Source organism: Limulus polyphemus, unplaced genomic scaffold, assembly GCF_000517525.1.
Source record: "Limulus polyphemus unplaced genomic scaffold, Limulus_polyphemus-2.1.2 Scaffold2330, whole genome shotgun sequence".
In the NCBI taxonomy this organism is placed as follows: domain Eukaryota; kingdom Metazoa; phylum Arthropoda; class Merostomata; order Xiphosura; family Limulidae; genus Limulus; species Limulus polyphemus.
Genome location: NW_013667940.1, coordinates 95,578 through 114,905, shown reverse-complemented (window position 1 = coordinate 114,905; position 19,328 = coordinate 95,578). Strand labels below are relative to the sequence as shown.

Sequence of the window (19,328 nt, the reverse complement as noted above, 5' to 3'; positions counted from 1 at the left end):
AGCATAGACTGTAATGTGAAACCTAACATAGAACAGTTCAAAATAATAGACTTGGCAACAGACGAATGGACACTAGGGGGTGAAGGAAGTGCTCCGTAACTTTTAATCAAAGCTGAAGAACGAACTAGCAACGCCATTACATCTCAAACTGTGATAAACTTATCATACCCGAGATAGGCAAAGTTAATTGTGAAAGCTTCATTGAACGAACAAATAAAAACATCTGTATTTTTGTGCCCCTGCAATACCAAGCGTGGGGAGCGCATATACTTGATTCGATTTTACTACCCATCAGTATCTCTATCAACCTACCTTCAAATCTACTTATATGCCCAAAGTAGCGCATTGTCCGTTTTATATATATACTAATATCCTCTTCGGCACAAGAATATTTGGGACCCCAGAAGGAATAGTTCTGTGAAATAGTTAGAGCGATAAAGTTCGTCCTTCTTTCTGTAGATTGAGCCAAAGCAGAGATTTATTTTTTAATTTTATGCAACTCGGTTTTATAGTTTTGTTTCATACTTTTTGTAGCATTAAAACTTTCTATATTACTATAGCTGGCTAGGTTACGTATATATCGATCCTTACTTGTCTTTATAAAATTTAAAACTTTTTTTATTGTACTTGTTTGTTTCCTTTTATTAGGTATATTTTTGTGCTATATTTTACACGAGTATCCTTTTCGGTATAAGAAAGGAATCATTGGGACCCCAGACGAAAGAGTTAAGAGTGATAAGGATCGTCTCTTTAGTACACTTGTCTAGAAAAGTCACTTACTTAGATAAAAATTCGTCGAAATAGTGAACTTTTGATTCACTCCATAAATATGTATATGGCGATTTTGGCGGCTTTGGTTTTGCTCAGTCAATACTGTGAAATATTCATTGTTATTATTCAGTCATTATAAAAGTTGTTTTAAAACGGACGATTTTCATGACCGCCATTTTGTTTCATCATGATCTTTACAATTAAGTACTACCCTACTTAGTGATATTATCTTAAGATTTTAACATGGGCAATTTTTGTATTTGTTTTTAAGAACAAAGCTACACAATGGGCTATACACGCTCTGTCCTCTGTGGGTATCAGTCAGAGGCAGAGGAGTTGGGTTGATAATTTATACGATTCATATATATATACTTAACCATAGTTTACATGTTAACTTTGGTCCGAAATTTTTACACAAAAAATGTCTATATAAGAATTCGATATCATGAATTTGTATAAAAGTTTATTAGCTGTTAATTATCTTTAAAACAATAATGTTTACAGTTTATACGATATATTAGGGGAATGGTGTACAGTAGACAATAAAACTTTTACAAATGTGATTTTTCTATATTTGATGTTTTAAACAACAAAATAAACCCTCACATATATATGTATCGATACATACTACACACAAAAAAATTATCTTTATTTCCCATGCAACTCCAAGATTACAATAAATATTTCAACATTAATACAGAAATTCCTATGATAGGTCAATACAAAACATAAACAACATATTTAACCATAAGACATTTTCAAAGCGCTTATGTAAGAACTGAAATGAAACAGAAAAAGAAGTTATGTTCTGAACAAAAAAATGGCCTTATCAGAGAACCACTGACGTAGAATTCTATGTAGTACACACATTAACAAGTAACAAAACACTATACAACAACATTTTGTTTGAGATGATAAATGTTTAACTATGTGTCTGGTCATCCTCCACAAAATCACGAGCTTCCTCCTGGGTCACAGCTTCAATGTGGCTCACCTTTTATAAGATAAAAAAATTTTAAATCATCAACGGAAGAATATTTACATACAGTATGTGTTTTAAAATGAGTGGCTGAATATGTACATACAGTACGTGTTTTAAAATGAGTGGTTGAATATGTAAATATAGTATGTGTTTTAAAATGAGTGGTTGAATATGTACATACAGTACGTGTTTTAAAATGAGTAGTTGAATATGTACATACAGTACGTGTTTTAAAATGAGTGGTTGAATATGTAAATACAGTATGTGTTTTAAAATGAGTGGTTGAATATGTATATACAGTACGTGTTTTAAAATGAGTAGTTGAATATGTACATACAGTACGTGTTTTAAAATGAGTGGTTGAATATGTAAATACAGTATGTGTTTTAAAATGAGTGGTTGAATATGTACATACAGTACATGTTTTAAAATGAGTGGTTGAATATGTACATACAGTACGTGTTTTAAAATGAGTGGTTGAATATGTACATACAGTACATGTTTTAAAATGAGTGGTTAAATATATACATACAGTATGTGTTTTAAAATGAGTGGTTGAATATGTAAATATAGTATGTGTTTTAAAATGAGTGGTTGAATATATACATACAGTACGTGTTTTAAAATGAGTGGTTGAATATGTACATACAGTATGTGTTTTAAAATGAGTGGTTGAATATGTACATACAGTACGTGTTTTAAAATGAGTGGCTGAATATGTACATACAGTATGTGTTTTAAAATGAGTGGTTGAATATGTACATACACTACGTGTTTTAAAATGAGTGGTTGAATATGTACATACAGTACATGTTTTAAAATGAGGGGTTGAATATTGTAAATATAGTATGTGTTTTAAAATGAGTGGTTGAATATGTACATACAGTATGTGTTTTAAAATGAGTGGTTGAATATGTACATACAGTACGTGTTTTAAAATGAGTGGTTGAATATGTACATACAGTACGTGTTTTAAAATGAGTGGCTGAATATGTACATACAGTATGTGTTTTAAAATGAGTGGTTGAATATGTACATACAGTACGTGTTTTAAAATGAGTGGTTGAATATGTACATACAGTACGTGTTTTAAAATGAGTGGCTGAATATGTACATACAGTATGTGTTTTAAAATGAGTGGTTGAATATGTACATACAGTACGTGTTTTAAAATGAGTGGTTGAATATGAGCATACAGTATGTGCCTGGCTGTTATAAAGCTTATATATTACTCCTTCTTTGGATAGTGTGTCTTCCCTAAAACTTCTACAACAGCATAAAATTTGATAGCTTCACCCACACCCACATTTGTATGTAAGATACATTCTTAATCCATAAAATGATTTATTATATAATCTAAATATTTTGGGCATCTTTACCCACAGCTGTTTTATTCAGTATAGCTAAACACCACTTAAAAATATGTTGAGTCAGTAAGCACGAAATCAAGATAATATTCATAAAAATGAAGCCATCTTTTGCTTTATCAACAATACTTCTTACAATTTGTATTAATTCAAAATGATATTTATATTACATATAATATTAATTCATTTTCATATAAATATTTTCAATCAAACCTAGGTTTTTAGACCAGTACCTTATTTCGAAACTTAACACCATAGAACTTGTCTGCTTTCTCCAGCAACTCAGGTCGGAAGGTTGTTGTAATAAACTGGGCATCATTTGAAAGCTCATGAATCATTCCTGTAAAGTTATATTTTTGATTTGAATATTTCTTTCCGAAAGCTGTCTCTTACCTTCAAATTAATTCATTTGCAGTTACAGTAATACTTAGACAAAAACTAAATTTAATGGTATATTTTCTATTAAAGACCACACAGAAAAGCAATGAAAAAATATTTTCAAACCTACAAAATAACAACAATGAAAAATAGTTCTAGATTCAGTTCTTGTAAACATTTTAAACATATATTTACTTGTGTAATTAATGAACTATTTGTAGAACATTTAAGTCCAGTGTATATGTATGTATGTCAAGTAAAAGCTATTTCAGTTATTACTTGGACATGTTTCTTAAAAACAATATTTATACTTCTTTAAAACTATAGTCTATACACTCTTCAATGTGGAATTATACAAAAACTTTTAATTACATCAACTGAAAATCACTGAAATTAAATATTTTATTGCAGGCAATTTAAAACACTACAAACCTGCAACAGCTTTTCGATGCTGTGAGTCCAAAGCCTGGTCAATCTCATCAAACAGGTAAAATGGAGCTGGGTCACATTTCTGAATAGCAAAAATCAAAGCTAGAGCCACCAGTGATTTTTGACCTCCAGAAAGTTGCTGCATTTCTTTCATCTCAGCTGTTCTACCACTAAAGGACACCTAAAAGCATAACAAACACATGAAAAAATTAACCAGTTTTGGAAAAAAATACGCACACATATTGAAAAAAAAAGATTTTGTTTTAATTGTTGCCGCTTAAGGTTATATTCAAAACACTTTTCTCACACAGATGCTCAATAGAAACTGATCTTCTACAACAATTAAAACAACATCAATATTAAATGGTCCATAGGTTTTCTCTAGAGGTGGTTATTGTGAAATTTTCCTATAAATATACATTATTTTAAAAACAATTTTATTTTTTATCAGAATGACTGTCATACAAAAATTCACTTCTTTTTCAACATTCTCTTTAAAGTGGCTTTAGAATAAATTTATCATTGATATATGACATTATAATATTTATAAAAATCAACACCTAATAATAATCTATTAATAAACATTCTAAAATCTAAATTTTATCTAAGAATAAGAAACTGTTTAAAGTAGGTTTTGGATTGTTTATATAATTTCTTTTAAATTACCAGTAGCAAGACCAATAATTACTTCTGAAAAGCACTTCTTTTTGTAAGAAAAGTATGTTTCAAAACTATCAAAATATGGCACTATCACAGTTCTACTCAGTTTCATGAATATGTCATATGATACAAAGTGATTTAAGAACTGCTCTTATCCCTGCTATCAATTTCAATTGAACTTATGCAATAATTATTTAAATCTGAATTCCAATATTGTTTCTTGTGTACAATAATAAAAGAACAGACAAAGAGCTCAGCTGAGTTAGACCAAAGATCCAGTTTTCTTTTTATACTTTAACTAGCTTGTATTAGGCAATTCCAGATTTCTTACTAATAACTCTCACATACTCATAATTGTAAAAACAGTTCTAAGTGGTACTAAAATAGTTAAAAAACTTAAAAATTAACTTACTCTGATCCCAACTCCAGTGAACTGTTCAACTGATGGTACTGCACCTTGTGAATCCTAAAAAAAAACAACAATAATATAGGAACAGCATTTTAAGACATTCCTCACACAAAAAATTATCAAATGGTTTTATACATATATAAAATACATGCTGTTCTTGATGCATTTTAACTTTTTCTTATCCTGCAGTACTTATCATTACAGTTCTGTTACCTTTATACTGTGTTGTGTAATACCAAAAATAAATATTTCACAAAATAAGACTAATAAACAGTATTTAAATGGCAGTTTTAATCGTCATTTTCATCCAGCAATAAAACTTAATAATTACTGTTCAAATCTTCAAGCAAAGCTATTCTGATATGTGAATGAAATTTTAGCATTTTAATAATTTTTTTGACCTGAACATTAAACAAAACTAAAAGTACATTCATATTTATAGTGATCATTAAAGAACAAAAAAGAGCTATTACACCAATTAACACATCAGGACATTCAATCAAAAGTTAATATCAGAAACAAGTCAAAAGAAGAAACTGTTTTGTACCTTGGTTTGAGCATTATTTCGGTTACAGTGATACAGCTGTAAACACTGAAATCAAGACTAGTTTATTACGCTGAATATTTATTGTGTTGTCTTAAAAACACTTTTTCTCTTCACCTGGATTGTGTTTATTAGCCATATACATCATATAGTAAACATGCTAATTCTTTTGAATATTAAGGTAAAAAATAAAAAAGTTCAGAAGTTATTTTTAAATTTAATTAATAATTTAATTTTGTTTAAAAGCCTAAAGTAATAGTAAGACATAGCTCCTTAAAGATTATTGTAATAACAGGTCTTTATTAGCTAGAATAATCTTCTAGGTAACATTAATATAAAGCTTGTAAACTATGAATATTTTTTCTTCATTCGGTTAAGTAACTATTTTTGTTTTATTTTCGAAGCAAACATAGGAGCATCAATATCAGTGTTGGGACTTACTGTGGACAGAAGTTTGGTTTTCAACTAGAAACATGTTTTATTTATTAATCATTCCTGTCAAGTGCAACTCTCAACAGTGTTTGGAAGACACTCATTCCTAGACTTCATGGTTTCACTGTGTGTGTGTCTACCAAACTGTAACTAAAATAATGCTCAAATCAAGATGTAAAACAGTTTCTTCTTTTGATTTTTGTGAAAATGGTGAATGATTGATGATCCTACAGATGCTTAGGTGTATTGATTTGTAGAAGGATGAAGCTTTACAGCTGATATTGAAATGAGCATCAAAGTGTTCCTGTAAAGTGTTATAGACACTTCATCCTCAAGGCTATGTCACTTTGTTGATGAATACATAGAAAGGAATTTTACAACTTTGTAGAAAATGTTTTTGTTTGGATTTAGATACAAGTGTGAAACAGTAGTTGTACACCTTATGCCATATAATGACGTACACCTTACAACAAACTGTAGTAAGCGAATAAGATACCCATCGTGATAATTTTTTGGATGTTAATAACTGTTATAAAATATAAGACCAGTAATATATTTGTAACCTTTGAAGATACAGTTCAGTGACAGGGATCACATTTGAATACACAAAGTTCAGTTTACTTAGTGCTGACTGAAAATATATCTTATTACATATGTTTTCTTCTGTCATCATACATATTAAACAATCACATATATTTATAAGTGGCACATTATAGTACATTCAGGCCCTGTTATACAGTGGTCTACTATAACATGGGTTCAAATATAGTGTGGACAGCTCTTGACCCCTCAGGATCTATGTAATCATGAAATTCAATGAAAAAGGCATGCTTGATGGCTCCTCACTCACTACAATTAGCAAAGCTATCACTATCTACGATACTTGTCATCCAAAATCCAACACAAATCTAAAAATATAAGCAAAAAGAATTAGTGTAGTGAGATGAAAATAGTCATGTACTTCTAAAAAAAACAAGAAGACCACTGTTATGTCATAAGTGCTTGTTATTAAACAATGATGATGTGATTTCTAATTGCATTCAATTTAAAATACCAGTATAAGTTGTAGGTTTTGGCACATTTTTGACAATCCAATCAAATTTCTCTATTTACAGATGGTGATTATTCTAACCAATCAAATATCAAAAAGAGATAAACACTCACTTTTGTCATATAAATATTAGAAACAAATGCTTGAAGTCCACTCACATTACTAGAGAACATACAACACATATAAGCCTACTGCATGTCATCTTCATCACAGAAATGTCTACCTACTGTCAATAATAAAAGAAAAGTGTCCATGACTGCCGAGAAGTTTGCCATCATTGATAGAATTAGAAAGGGATCACAACAATGCCTGATAGCAAAAGAACAAGGCATTGCTGAATCAACCATCAGAAGCTATATCAAAGATGAAACTCATCAACAAACTATTTCTTGTGAAACTGAAGAGGAACAAAAAAAAGAAGGCATGACCAGTCCAAAATACAAACTTTGATAAAGCCTTGTATACATAGTTTACATAACAAAGAGCAGAGTGAATACCAATACCTGGACCGATAATCCAGGCTTGAGGAAAGAAATTTTCTCTTCAACTAAATGAAGACAACAAATTTGAAGTGATAAAGGCTCATTAAACCGTTTAAGCATGCCACACCATCACTCAATTCTCCATTTCAGGGGGGAGCAGCAATGAAGCTGCAAAGAAATATCCAGATACTCTTAGGAAATCCCAGAAAACAAAACTACTCTCCAGAACAAGTAACTGCAATGAGACAACCCTATAAACAAAGATGCTACTAGAAAGAACCCTGGCAACAAAATCCAATGCAGCCAAATCCACCGGATTCAAACAAAACAGAACAAGAATCACCATCTTGTTATGTTGCAACAAGAATGGACACACATTTACACCACTGGCCATTGGAAAACATGCAAAACCTCGCTGTTTCCATCACCTTAATATGACGATACTACCATTCTTTTACAAGAGCAGTACAAACACATGGATGACCAGTTCCATATTCGAAGAATGATTTCACCAACACTTTGCCCCAACCATAACACTCCATCTCAAGATGAAAAAATTGAAGCAAAGGTAATCTTACCCCTTGATAACTGTGGAGCTCACCCATCAAATGAAAACTTCACATCCAGTAATAGTAAAATTAAGGCAGTCTTTTTACCAAAAAACAGGATATTGAAAATACAGCCACTGGAGCAAGGAATCATTGCAACATTGAAGATGAATTATTGCCATGATCTCATCAGGATGAAGACAGTCAGTAATCATGATGTCTGCCCCTTTCTAAAGGAAATGAATTTCAAGGAGATGATTTATACTTGTGGGAAAGCATGGGAGAGCATCTCAACAAAATGTTGCTGGAGAAAGGGACTAGGAGACACATTGTATGATGATAGCGACAGAGAAAATGATTTTTGCAGATTCACTCAAGATGAGACTTAGGAAGCTAAAAATTAGATGATGAAGTACAATGATTTTAATGATGATGACTCAGCAAATATGAGGAAAATGCTATGTTATGAACTTGACGATGACACTTAATTGTCATCCTCATCTTCTTGACTGTTTTCTTGTCTGACACTTCAGATGATGTCATCAGTTGTAAGCCAGGGCGATATGGATATCAGCCACCACCAGCAGCATGAGACTGTTCAGAGCTTGAAAGTGGCCCTTCAGTGGATGGAAAGGCAGAAAATTACTACAGTTAAAAATGTTATTCACTTGGAAATCTGTGGTTTGCAAAATGTGAAACATTGAAGACATTGAGACAGACTAAATGGACTGACATTTTTAATAGGTGCTTTATTTTGGTTTATTACAGTGAATGTACATGATATTTTGTATTCAATATTTCTATTCTTGTAGACATTGTACTTTGGATGAATATACATATATTTTAAATTTTTTTGTCATATACTCTTCCCATGATATGTATATTTAATTTGAATATGTCTGTATCACTTATGATGTTGAAAATAAATTGTTTTCAATTTATATAGGGGATTCATAATTGTTTATACATTATTTAGGTTTCGTTGCCAAAATAATCAAATTTGGTGATATATGGCCTTTCCTTTCACAGTAACTGATACATTGTATCTAGATCATCATTTAGCAAGTTCACATGGCTCAACAGTTGGCAGTGGGACTAGGCTCTGTTGTCTGACCTTGGGTTCCTTTATACAGCGGTTCCAGCAGTCCACCTATAAGGCTGTTGCATATCTTGGCTCTCGTCATTCATGCTATAATGGGACCCAAGTGTATTCAAACAGAACATACACAATGGTGTAACAAGCAACCAATTTCCCTTATTACTTTTTTTAAAATTACCAACAATGTAAAAGATGTATAAAGTAAGACAGCATCTAGAGCTCAGGAAGCTTTTGTATACAGTTAAGTATCCTGAGAATTGAAAGAGAGAATCTGCTTTGCAGTACTTAACATCTGAATAAGTTATTACTCAGTTGATGTGATACTTGACTTACTGCCAAGATTTCACAACACAAAAGACTTTTGTAGTTGCACATATTATTAATGAAACTGAAAACAATTACTATCAGTATCTTACTTAAAAACCAGCCATTTGATTTAATCAAACACAGACGTTTTGTCCTTTACTGGATTCACTGCTTTCTATGACTTTCTAGGATATTTGTGGAAAAGTGTTGGATTTCATGTCTCTTCAGCATTGAAAACTATTTTCTAGGATTTCCATGACCCATGGGAACCTTGGAAGTGTCATGATTTTAGGATACAAATAATTTGAATGTTTTACTGATATATCATTATTCACCATCCTAATCAACTGTGTGGTGTAACTTTAGCTTATAGATATTGTGAACACTTCAATGATATGCTTTGATAACTGCTTATATTTTCAAAAGAATGTCATTACCTGAAAACCTGATGAATCATCATTCTCTGTCTTCATTACCAAAGTGGCATGACCTTGGGGTACAAGTGTTTTGAATACTTCACTAAAATACTTAGATACTTGCTTGAATGTCAGTTGTATAGCTTCATACTTACGCATTTCTAATGCATTCATAAGTTCCATGATTGACTATTTAAAGAAATAAAAACCTGTTATACACCAGTTACAATGTTCTTTATAGACGCAATGTTATTCAATAATTGAAAAGTTAAGGTTCAAACATATAAAATACACCAAAAACCAATTAAATCTGGAGATCCTAGAACTAACAAGAAACCCATTTGAAAAAATCTTTAAAATAAACTCCTGTTTTCTATATGTGAATCATGATGACCTGCTTAAAGGTTGCTAATAATAACACACAATTATATGAAAGTTATGTTTACTTTAGCTAGTTTTAGAATAACTCACAAAACATTAGATATGTATCAAAATGCTGACAATTTTCACATGTTGTGACAACGTGTGTAAATTGTCAGCATTTTGATACATACCCAGTTGTTTATCAAAGCTCAAACACAGAGATAGGAACAGTCTTGCATATTATACCAACCTGTCTGAAGGATGACACTAAACTTCAAGAGAGTTTAATAAAAGTTACAGAATGTAGACAAAACATTCTAGAAGTGTAAAATCATGCTTGGACCCAGTAACTTGACATTAACGTTTTTTATGTAATCTGGATGAAACAAAAAATTTTATTAACAGAATGTGCATTTACTCTTATTTTAATTCAAAACAATTTATATATTTGCTGAACTAATGGTGTTTAGCCAAATCATACAGAACAGTTCACTGCCTTCCTATAATATTCGTAACGGGAAAAACAGCAAGTGTAGGTCAAATAGTACTGCAGAAAAATCTCAAAAAAATGGAATATATAATAACCAGTGTGATTTATGAAGATCACATACATGTTCATCTATAAATTCATGGAAATCCAAGTAAACATGGTGGTTTTTATGTTCTCTTCACATGAATTAAATATCTTCATTTCATTCAAAACAGTAAGAACTTATACTACTTCTGGTTCACACTGTAAGGTTATGTAAAACTAGAATGTACAAACACTGATATTACCCTACAGATAATTTGTTCCCAAGTAATAATGTTCATATATACATATCTGTAATGGTTCAAATTTTGAATTATGTTATATAAAATAGTCTGTAATTTATATTTTTCAGAATGTTAGTGCATACTGGAGGGATTGAGACATTTTTATGGTAAAGTTAGAAATAAAACAATCTTTACTCTCCAGACGATAATAAAAAAAAAGAAATTCGTATCTTAGCTAACATTTCACCATTATGGCTTCTAGAGGGTTATGATAATTCTTGTACCACCAGCCCTGATGAAGACAAAATGATGAAACATTGTCTCACATGTTTTTATCATTATTAGCTGGAGAGTAAATGTTGTTGTTTTTCTAGTCTGTAATTTACTCAATCTAGTCAATTTAACAAATGGAACAGAAGTAATTTCATTTTAAAGGTAAGAAAAAGGTTAAATAATAGTGTTTATAATACATAAAATATTAAACCTCCATATATAAGAAATATCTTACTGAATGTCCACGGTCTAGTTCTTCCTTTCTTTTCACTAGCTTTTCCTTCTGTTCTGAGAAGTTAATAAACTGATCCAAAGCTTTCTTGTTCACATGACTGTATTTCTTCAGCTCATGGTTACACTGTTCTAGCTTTTTAAAGAGCTGTGAAATCAAAATAAATCTGATTTTGCTGTATGAAACAGATATTTAAAAGCCTGTATTTTATTGATATTCTGATGACTAAAAGAATTTTATAAAATTATAAAAAATATATTTCATATCAGTGTACTTGCTATTGTTTTGTAAGTCATCATCGTAGTTTCTGTTAGTTTTGCTATTGTGTGTGGATTTCTTTATCATTGCTTAACATTTTGTATAATAATCTATTGTCTAATTAATAATCAAACAAAAATTAACAAAAAATTGAGTCATTACCTGTTTCATGCCTAAATTCTGGTATTTCTCAAAAGCATCTGATGGTAGTGATCCAAGCTCTCTTATCTTTCTCATACAGTCTTCTTTCTGTATAAAAAATTTCTCATAGTATCACTGTTGAACTTGTTATAAAAATGGGTTTTACAGTCAGATGCTCAATACTACTCGCAGCTACAACTGGGTTTGTGTGCATTAAACCTTAAAGCTCATTCTTCTAATCCAAGGGGATTAAAGTAGAAGACCACTAAGGCAGTAGTAAAGTTAAGTATTAGCCAATTACATCTATTTTTCATCAGCTATTCAGACACTAAGGTAGTAGTAGAGTATTAGCCAATTACATCTATTTTTCATCAGCTATTCAGACACTAAGGTAGTAGTAGAGTATTAGCCAATTACATATATTTTCATCAGCTATTCAGACACTAAGGTAGTAGTAGAGTATTAGCCAATTACATCTATTTTTCATCAGCTATTCAGACACTAAGGTAGTAGTAGAGTATTAGCCAATTACATCTATTTTTCATCAGCTATTCAGACACTAAGGTAGTAGTAAAGTTAAGTATTAGCCAATTACATCTATTTTTAATCAGCTATTCAGATCCATCTCCAGTACTTTAATAATAAGAATTATGAAATTTTGAATAAATTTGCTCTGAGGTAAGACAAGACTATGTTCTTTACTTTCTGTTTTTTACAGGTCCAGGTTGAACATTAATGGATTCTTGTAAGTATTAGTTATGCATTGTGAACCTATATAAACAACTGTCAAAACTTAGTAGAAATACACAATTATTATACATACTAAGTTTTATTATATATATATAAGTATCAATATAGATTCTAACTATAATGAAAGATGTCCACAAATCTAAAGCCCGCAAACATCCAAGATGAAAACGACTGACAGAAGCTTAGCCAGACAAGAAAAACAAACAAAGACCTATTTTTCATTCCTGAAATGAAGCTCAGCTGATTTACTTGTTTCAGATATTCATGGGTACTAGTGGTTCCTAATCTGAAACTAAAGGGAAAGCATCTAGTCAATAGCACCTACTATAATCAACACAGTAGGATTTTTACTATCACTATTACAGGAACCAACATTCCCAAGTGCAGGGCAAAATTTTTAAGGCAAAAAAGATGCCAACATGAAACCTCAAATACACAGTCCCACATTGTAACCATTCTGTTGAGCTGGTATATATAAACTGCAATATGAAATAAGCATGTCCTAATAAAAACAACAGCTGTCACTGAAAATAATTAGTTTATGAACAAACTACAACGTTTGAATTTGAGAATAGAAAGGCCAAAAAAACAGGACCAATGTTAATGAAGTTTCATCACATGAAGTTGTTCATTACAGATTTCAAATCAGGAGCATGTAAGCATTTCAGAGCTACTTTTTGCTACCACGAACCACTGTGGTTAATATCATAATGGCCAAATTAAGAGAAATGGGAAAAGAAATCTGCAGTCTAACAAGGTTTTTAATGTATTAAGTCTACTGGTTTAAAATGCTTTTCAAATCAAAACTTTAAAATTCTTATACTATATGTACAAATAGAACACGAAAAATCTAAGGTATCCTAGGTACTGGCAAAGTGAAACAGAAGAATGCATCCACTATAAAGTTTTTTTGATCTATCAGTGTTTATCTATATAGTGATGTAGTTTTTAAATCTTTTCCCATTTTTATAGCATCCTGCTTGAATGACAATATATATTTTTTCCAATTAGAACTGGCATTATATTGTTTAAAATATTTCATCAAAATATCATATTGTGCACATTAAGTTTTTATGTACACATTTTCAGTATTAAAATATAAAAGTTTTCATACAAGTTTTGTTTTAAGGTTCCCACAAAACTAGTCGAGGGCTATCTGCACTAGCTGTCCATAATTTAGCATTGATAGATTAGAGGAAAGGCTGCTAGTCAACACCACCCACTGTCTACTCTTGGGCTCCTCTGTTACAAGCAAATAGTGAGATTGGCTGTCACTTTATAATGCTCCTACAGCTGAAAGGGCAAGCATGTTCAATAATGGGGATTCAAACTCCTTGACCTGCATTTCCATACTAATTCAAGTATCTAAACACTGCTATAACCCTCTCACTACAGGCAGGTCTAAGTGCACCTGTCACAACTTTTTCTAACACATGCTCAGTATAACGAGCAGAGAATGGTTACGAGATTGGTTGATTCATAGCGAGAGATCTAAAACAGGTTTATGTTGAATAAGAACTAGTTTATTATAGTGTTTAAATTTCTTTAAACTTACTTTCTTTAACAAAAGAGATTGCTTGCTGGTCATCTTTTCCAGATCTTTAGCATCTTCATTTATCCTCTCCTGGTAGTCTCGTTCTTGACTCTTCCAATGTTCTACTTCTTGCTGAAGCTCCTTCTGCTCTTTGTTCTTCCCTTCAATCTTGTGTTCAATATCTAAAAGACACCAATTAAAAGTATATCCGAAACTTAACATCAATATCTATAGGGCATCAGATATGGCATCACGAACAGTGTACCATATCAGCTACTGAATATCAGATAAAGCTTCATGTACAGTTTACCATCAATAACTATAAGGTATCAGATAAGGCTTAATGTACAGTTTATCATCAATATGTATAGAGTATCAGATAAGGCTTCATGCATAATGTGTTATCAATATATATACAATATATAAGGCTTGATGTATAGATTATCACAATCACAATATCCACAGAACATAAGATAACACTTCTTGTATAGTTTACCATAAATACCTACTGGATACCATATAATGCTTCTTGTATAGTTTACCATCAATATCTACTTAATCTCAGATAAGGCATGATGTATAGTATATCAGATAAGGTGTCACATATAGTTTACCATAAATACCTACTGGATACCATATTATGCTTCTTGTATAGTTTACCATCAATATCTACTGGATATCAGATAAGGCATGATATATAATATATCAGATAAGGTGTCATATGTAGTTTACCATCGATATCTATTTCACATCAGATAAGGCTTCATGTATAGTTTTAACATCAATATCTACTGGATATCAGATAAGGCATGATGTGTAGTTTACCATTAATATCTACTGGATGTCAGGTAACCTTCATGCATACTTTACCATCAATATCTATTGGATAATAAAAGGCTTAATGTACAGGTTACCTTCAATGTCTACAGGATATCATAAGGCTTCATGTACAACTTATCAACCATATCTATTGGATTATCATAAGGCTTCCTGTATAGCTAACTATCAATATCTACAGGTTATCAGATAAGGTTTTATGTATAGTTTGCCATCAATATCTGCAAAATCTCAGGTTTCATATATAGTTTACCATCCTTACCTAAAGATAAAAAAAAAAATTAATGATAATTTACCATCATTACCTAAATAATACTAGGTAAGGATTTAATAATAATTAAACTTATTGAACAAAAATACTGAGGTTGCGATAGCACACCCTAATGTCTACTACTACTATTTCAATGTATAGAATTTATTAGAGTAGAATTTGGTCTTAATTTTTCATCAATACCTAAAAGCTACAATGTGAAAACATTCTGATAATGTGCCACTCATATCTGCAAGATTCCAGGTTAGAGATTACTGATAATTCATTTATCAATACCTGCTCGACACAAAATTAGGATTTTAACTGACAATTTTGAATCAACATATACAGGATAACATTTAAAGTTTCATTGAGAATTCAGAATATACTAATGCTTTCCACTAGAAATCCAAAATTTCAATGAATTTTTTTTTTTTATTCTAAACATCTTCCAACCAAAACACTATGAGATAAAATGCTTAGAGGAGGATTAACAGTGAATTCCTGCATTGTCTAAAACTTTCACTGTACACATAAGCTTATAAGTCACTAAATTTTCTAACTGGAATCTTTCTGTTTATAATTTCTAACTTCTTAACAGTTTTTAGACTTACTTCTAGTTCTACAAAGAGAAAGTTTTTTAGCCAACAACACAAAAGGTTGAGTTATAGTTACAATAAAAATAAGTATTATGAGGAAGGTTTTAAAATAAACCTTTTATAGTTTTGTTGACATCCTCAATTCTCTTGTTAATAGCTCCAAGTTCAGCTGTACTATTGTCTAATTTTCGTCTTCGGTCTTCTACAGAAATCTCCTGCAATGCCTGCACAATAAAAGTAATTTGTCATAAGACTTAAGAGTATTATCATAAAATCAGAATTATATGAAATGCAGAATGTTGCCATGATATATATATATATATACACACACACACACACACATATATATATATATATATATATATATCAACTATCACCAAAATCTCAAGACACACACACACACAAACATATACATTTTTTGTGATGTTATTCTGTATTGAAAAAATTGGTTGTTACGCAGTTGTATAAATTGCCCCAAATCAAAATTCTATAACTGATTATATCCATGAGAAATGAAGAATTCTTAACATCTGAAAATGTAACTATTTTTTTCTAATAATAAATTTTAATTGATATAAATCTTACTGTGTGTTAACTAACTCCTTAACAAATTATTTCTAACTTAAATTTCTGTCAATTTGTGAACCTAAACGTTTTATGATAAAAACTCTATTTGTGAAGATTTACCATTAATATCTGTTACATACCCATTATTACACACATAAAATATATTTTCATTTATATTTATTTCAATTGTAACTTTAAAAACATATTTCATTTTACTAATATTAATTTACAATTTATTTTCCTGAAACTAATTTCCTACTTTTGTAAATCAGTATTAATTTGACACTGTAAATCTTTTATATAAACAGAGTAAAAGGTTCATGCTGCATCATCAGTAACACAATAATTTTACAATTTAGATTTACAATCAGCTATGGATATGTGTGTATGTGTAAACAGATAAGATCACAATAAATATGTACTATCAAAGCCACAATAATATTTATACACTTGAAAAAACATAAATACCATCACTACCACAAAAACATGAAAAATCTATATACAGCTGTTATAAAAATGTTGTGTGTGTGTGTAAAAATAAAACATTTTACTACAGATGTAATATATACAGCTATTATAAAAACGTTGTGTGTGTGTGCGCACCTATACAAGTGTGTAAAAATAAAATATTTTTACTATAGACGTACATGCCAACAAATACATGATCATGCCAGCAAAACTGAATTTATACAAAAGTATAAATAGTATCATTTTAAAGTTACAATGTCTGTGGTCATAGCACCCAAAAATTGGAGATATTCTGTTTATCAGACATAATCAAAACAACAGAAGAAAAATTATAAAGTAAGCTACAGATTCAATAAATGGTTAGAAATCTGGATGCTAGAACCAATGACATCCCATACTTCACTACCACTCACTGTCCATAGCCCATTGTGGGTATAACAGTTACCCCTGAGAGAAAAGGAAATATGATATCATCAATCTTCTTCAATTTGTATCAAAAATCATATTGCCAAACCTCCTGTTGGCATCTACATCTATAACAGAAAAGTTGTATTTTTATATAATTATTTTTTCAAGGTTTTGCAGTGCTTAGTAATCACCTGTATGCATTTGATGTAACACAGATAATTGTGAAATATATATTTTTTTAATAAAAATCATGATTATATATGCCTTCTGTCAGCAAAATTATGATATATAGTACTTTAAGAAGATTTCCATAATTTAAGATAGGAAGATCCTAATGCCATTAATAATATGCTCTATACAACTCATCCAAGTACATAGATATAATCTTGACTTTGGTTTCTATTTAATCCAGCTTTAAAACTTTCCTACTTTTGCCAATTACTAATGACATCAACTTGCAGCCTCAGTTCTGTATTTACTTAATTTGCAACAAATGTTTTGACACTTACTGCTTCCAGTTCTTCTCTTCGACGATACAAGTTATTATTAAGAAGGTTTTCAAGCTTGTTCTTCTCAGCTTCCAGCTGTGAAAAAACAACAGAGTATGAAACAAAAAGCTTAGTGGAACTTAAAAACATGTTTCACATGAAAAAACTTCAAGCCTTTTCTGAACAATCGGATGTCAATTTAATTTCTTTCATTGAACATCTGATAAGAAACAAAAAAAGATAGTCCCATTACAGAAGGCAAAGTAATATTTTAAAATATGTTGAAAGATTGTTGCAATGGTCTAACTGTGACAAAGAATTTACTGTGGAAAACATCCCTTCCCAACTCACAGTTTTTAATTTTTCTTAAATGAAGATGATGATTTTTGTGAATTGGTTTTTCTAAATACTTTTTATTTTTAAAATGTAGGCCACGAGTTTCGAAATTACAGAAAACATAATTTTTACAATCAAGAAGTTTACAAATTATTGTTGTTTAACCTAAAAAAAAATTGATAACTCAGAACCCACACTATCCTCAATATCATGGCAGCACTAATTTTCAGTTGCAGAAATGAAAATTCTTCATTGGTTATTAGAATGATTATAAATATAAGCAGTGGGATTCTACAAGTTGGAATTTTCATTAGTAAAACAATTTTGGTCCTTTAGAACAGTGATTTTTAACATGAGGCAGCACATGTAATGGGTGCTAGAAAACCTACCATAGAAAATAAGGTTAACTTTAAAATATTGTTATATTAAATTTTTCACTCTTTCCTTTATAAAAACAATAAAGATTTTAAAAAATATTTAATTATTCATCATCTCAACATTAACTCTCTCAACATGGGCTCGGTCAACTTGACTGACCACATGACCTCTTTGTGCTCAATTAGTCTTTATAGATTTAATACTTCTAACTTTCAATATAGTGTGAATATCTTCACAAAATTTGAAAGTCTTTCAGTTACCATTATAAGTCTTTCACATACAAAAAATCATATTTTAGTGAAGTATTTTTTAATAAAATAAAGATTTGTACATTAATATATTGAGTATTTCTTTTGAATAGTCTGTGTGCAAAGTAATTTTCATGTAAAAATTAAAAATACTTTTCCTCATCTCAAAAATCTCAAATTTCCTTTGTATAATCCCTAAAACTTCCTAAACGTGTTTCAAACGTTTTTTTTTCAGTAAAACTTTATAGTTTATCTGTTACTTTCACTACCCTATCTCAAAACAGGATTGGTCAATTTGACTGACCTTTCAACCACAAAAAAACAACAAAAAAAAAACAAAATAAATCTATATTATCCTAGTTTTTCTTTCAATGACTTCAAACTGTAACATGAATCTACATTCGTTCATCTCAAGTAGCTGTATGTTCATAACACTATACATCTATTTATAATTAAATTTTATTGTTTTATTGACCTTTCAACCACAAAAAAACAACAAAAAAAAAACAAAATAAATCTATATTATCCTAGTTTTTCTTTCAATGACTTCAAACTGTAACATGAATCT

General features: G+C 30.4%; 1 protein-coding gene across 1 annotated transcript in view; it reads right to left on the bottom strand.

Annotated features, from left to right (window-relative positions):
• Positions 1-1,382: 1,382 nt before the first annotated feature.
• LOC106466643 (structural maintenance of chromosomes protein 3-like) overlaps positions 1,383-19,328 on the bottom strand; it is a 102,054-nt gene continuing 84,108 nt past the window's right edge. Inside the window, exons 22-31 of the mRNA XM_013926933.2 lie at positions 17,820-17,894; positions 15,983-16,091; positions 14,203-14,363; positions 11,919-12,005; positions 11,502-11,645; positions 9,896-10,063; positions 5,000-5,053; positions 3,931-4,108; positions 3,354-3,460; positions 1,383-1,765 (exon numbers count right to left, since the gene is read on the bottom strand). Of these exons, the coding sequence (XP_013782387.1) occupies positions 1,694-1,765; positions 3,354-3,460; positions 3,931-4,108; positions 5,000-5,053; positions 9,896-10,063; positions 11,502-11,645; positions 11,919-12,005; positions 14,203-14,363; positions 15,983-16,091; positions 17,820-17,894 (1,155 nt within the window). The 3' untranslated portion in view covers positions 1,383-1,693. The remainder of the gene's footprint in view (positions 1,766-3,353; positions 3,461-3,930; positions 4,109-4,999; positions 5,054-9,895; positions 10,064-11,501; positions 11,646-11,918; positions 12,006-14,202; positions 14,364-15,982; positions 16,092-17,819; positions 17,895-19,328) is intronic.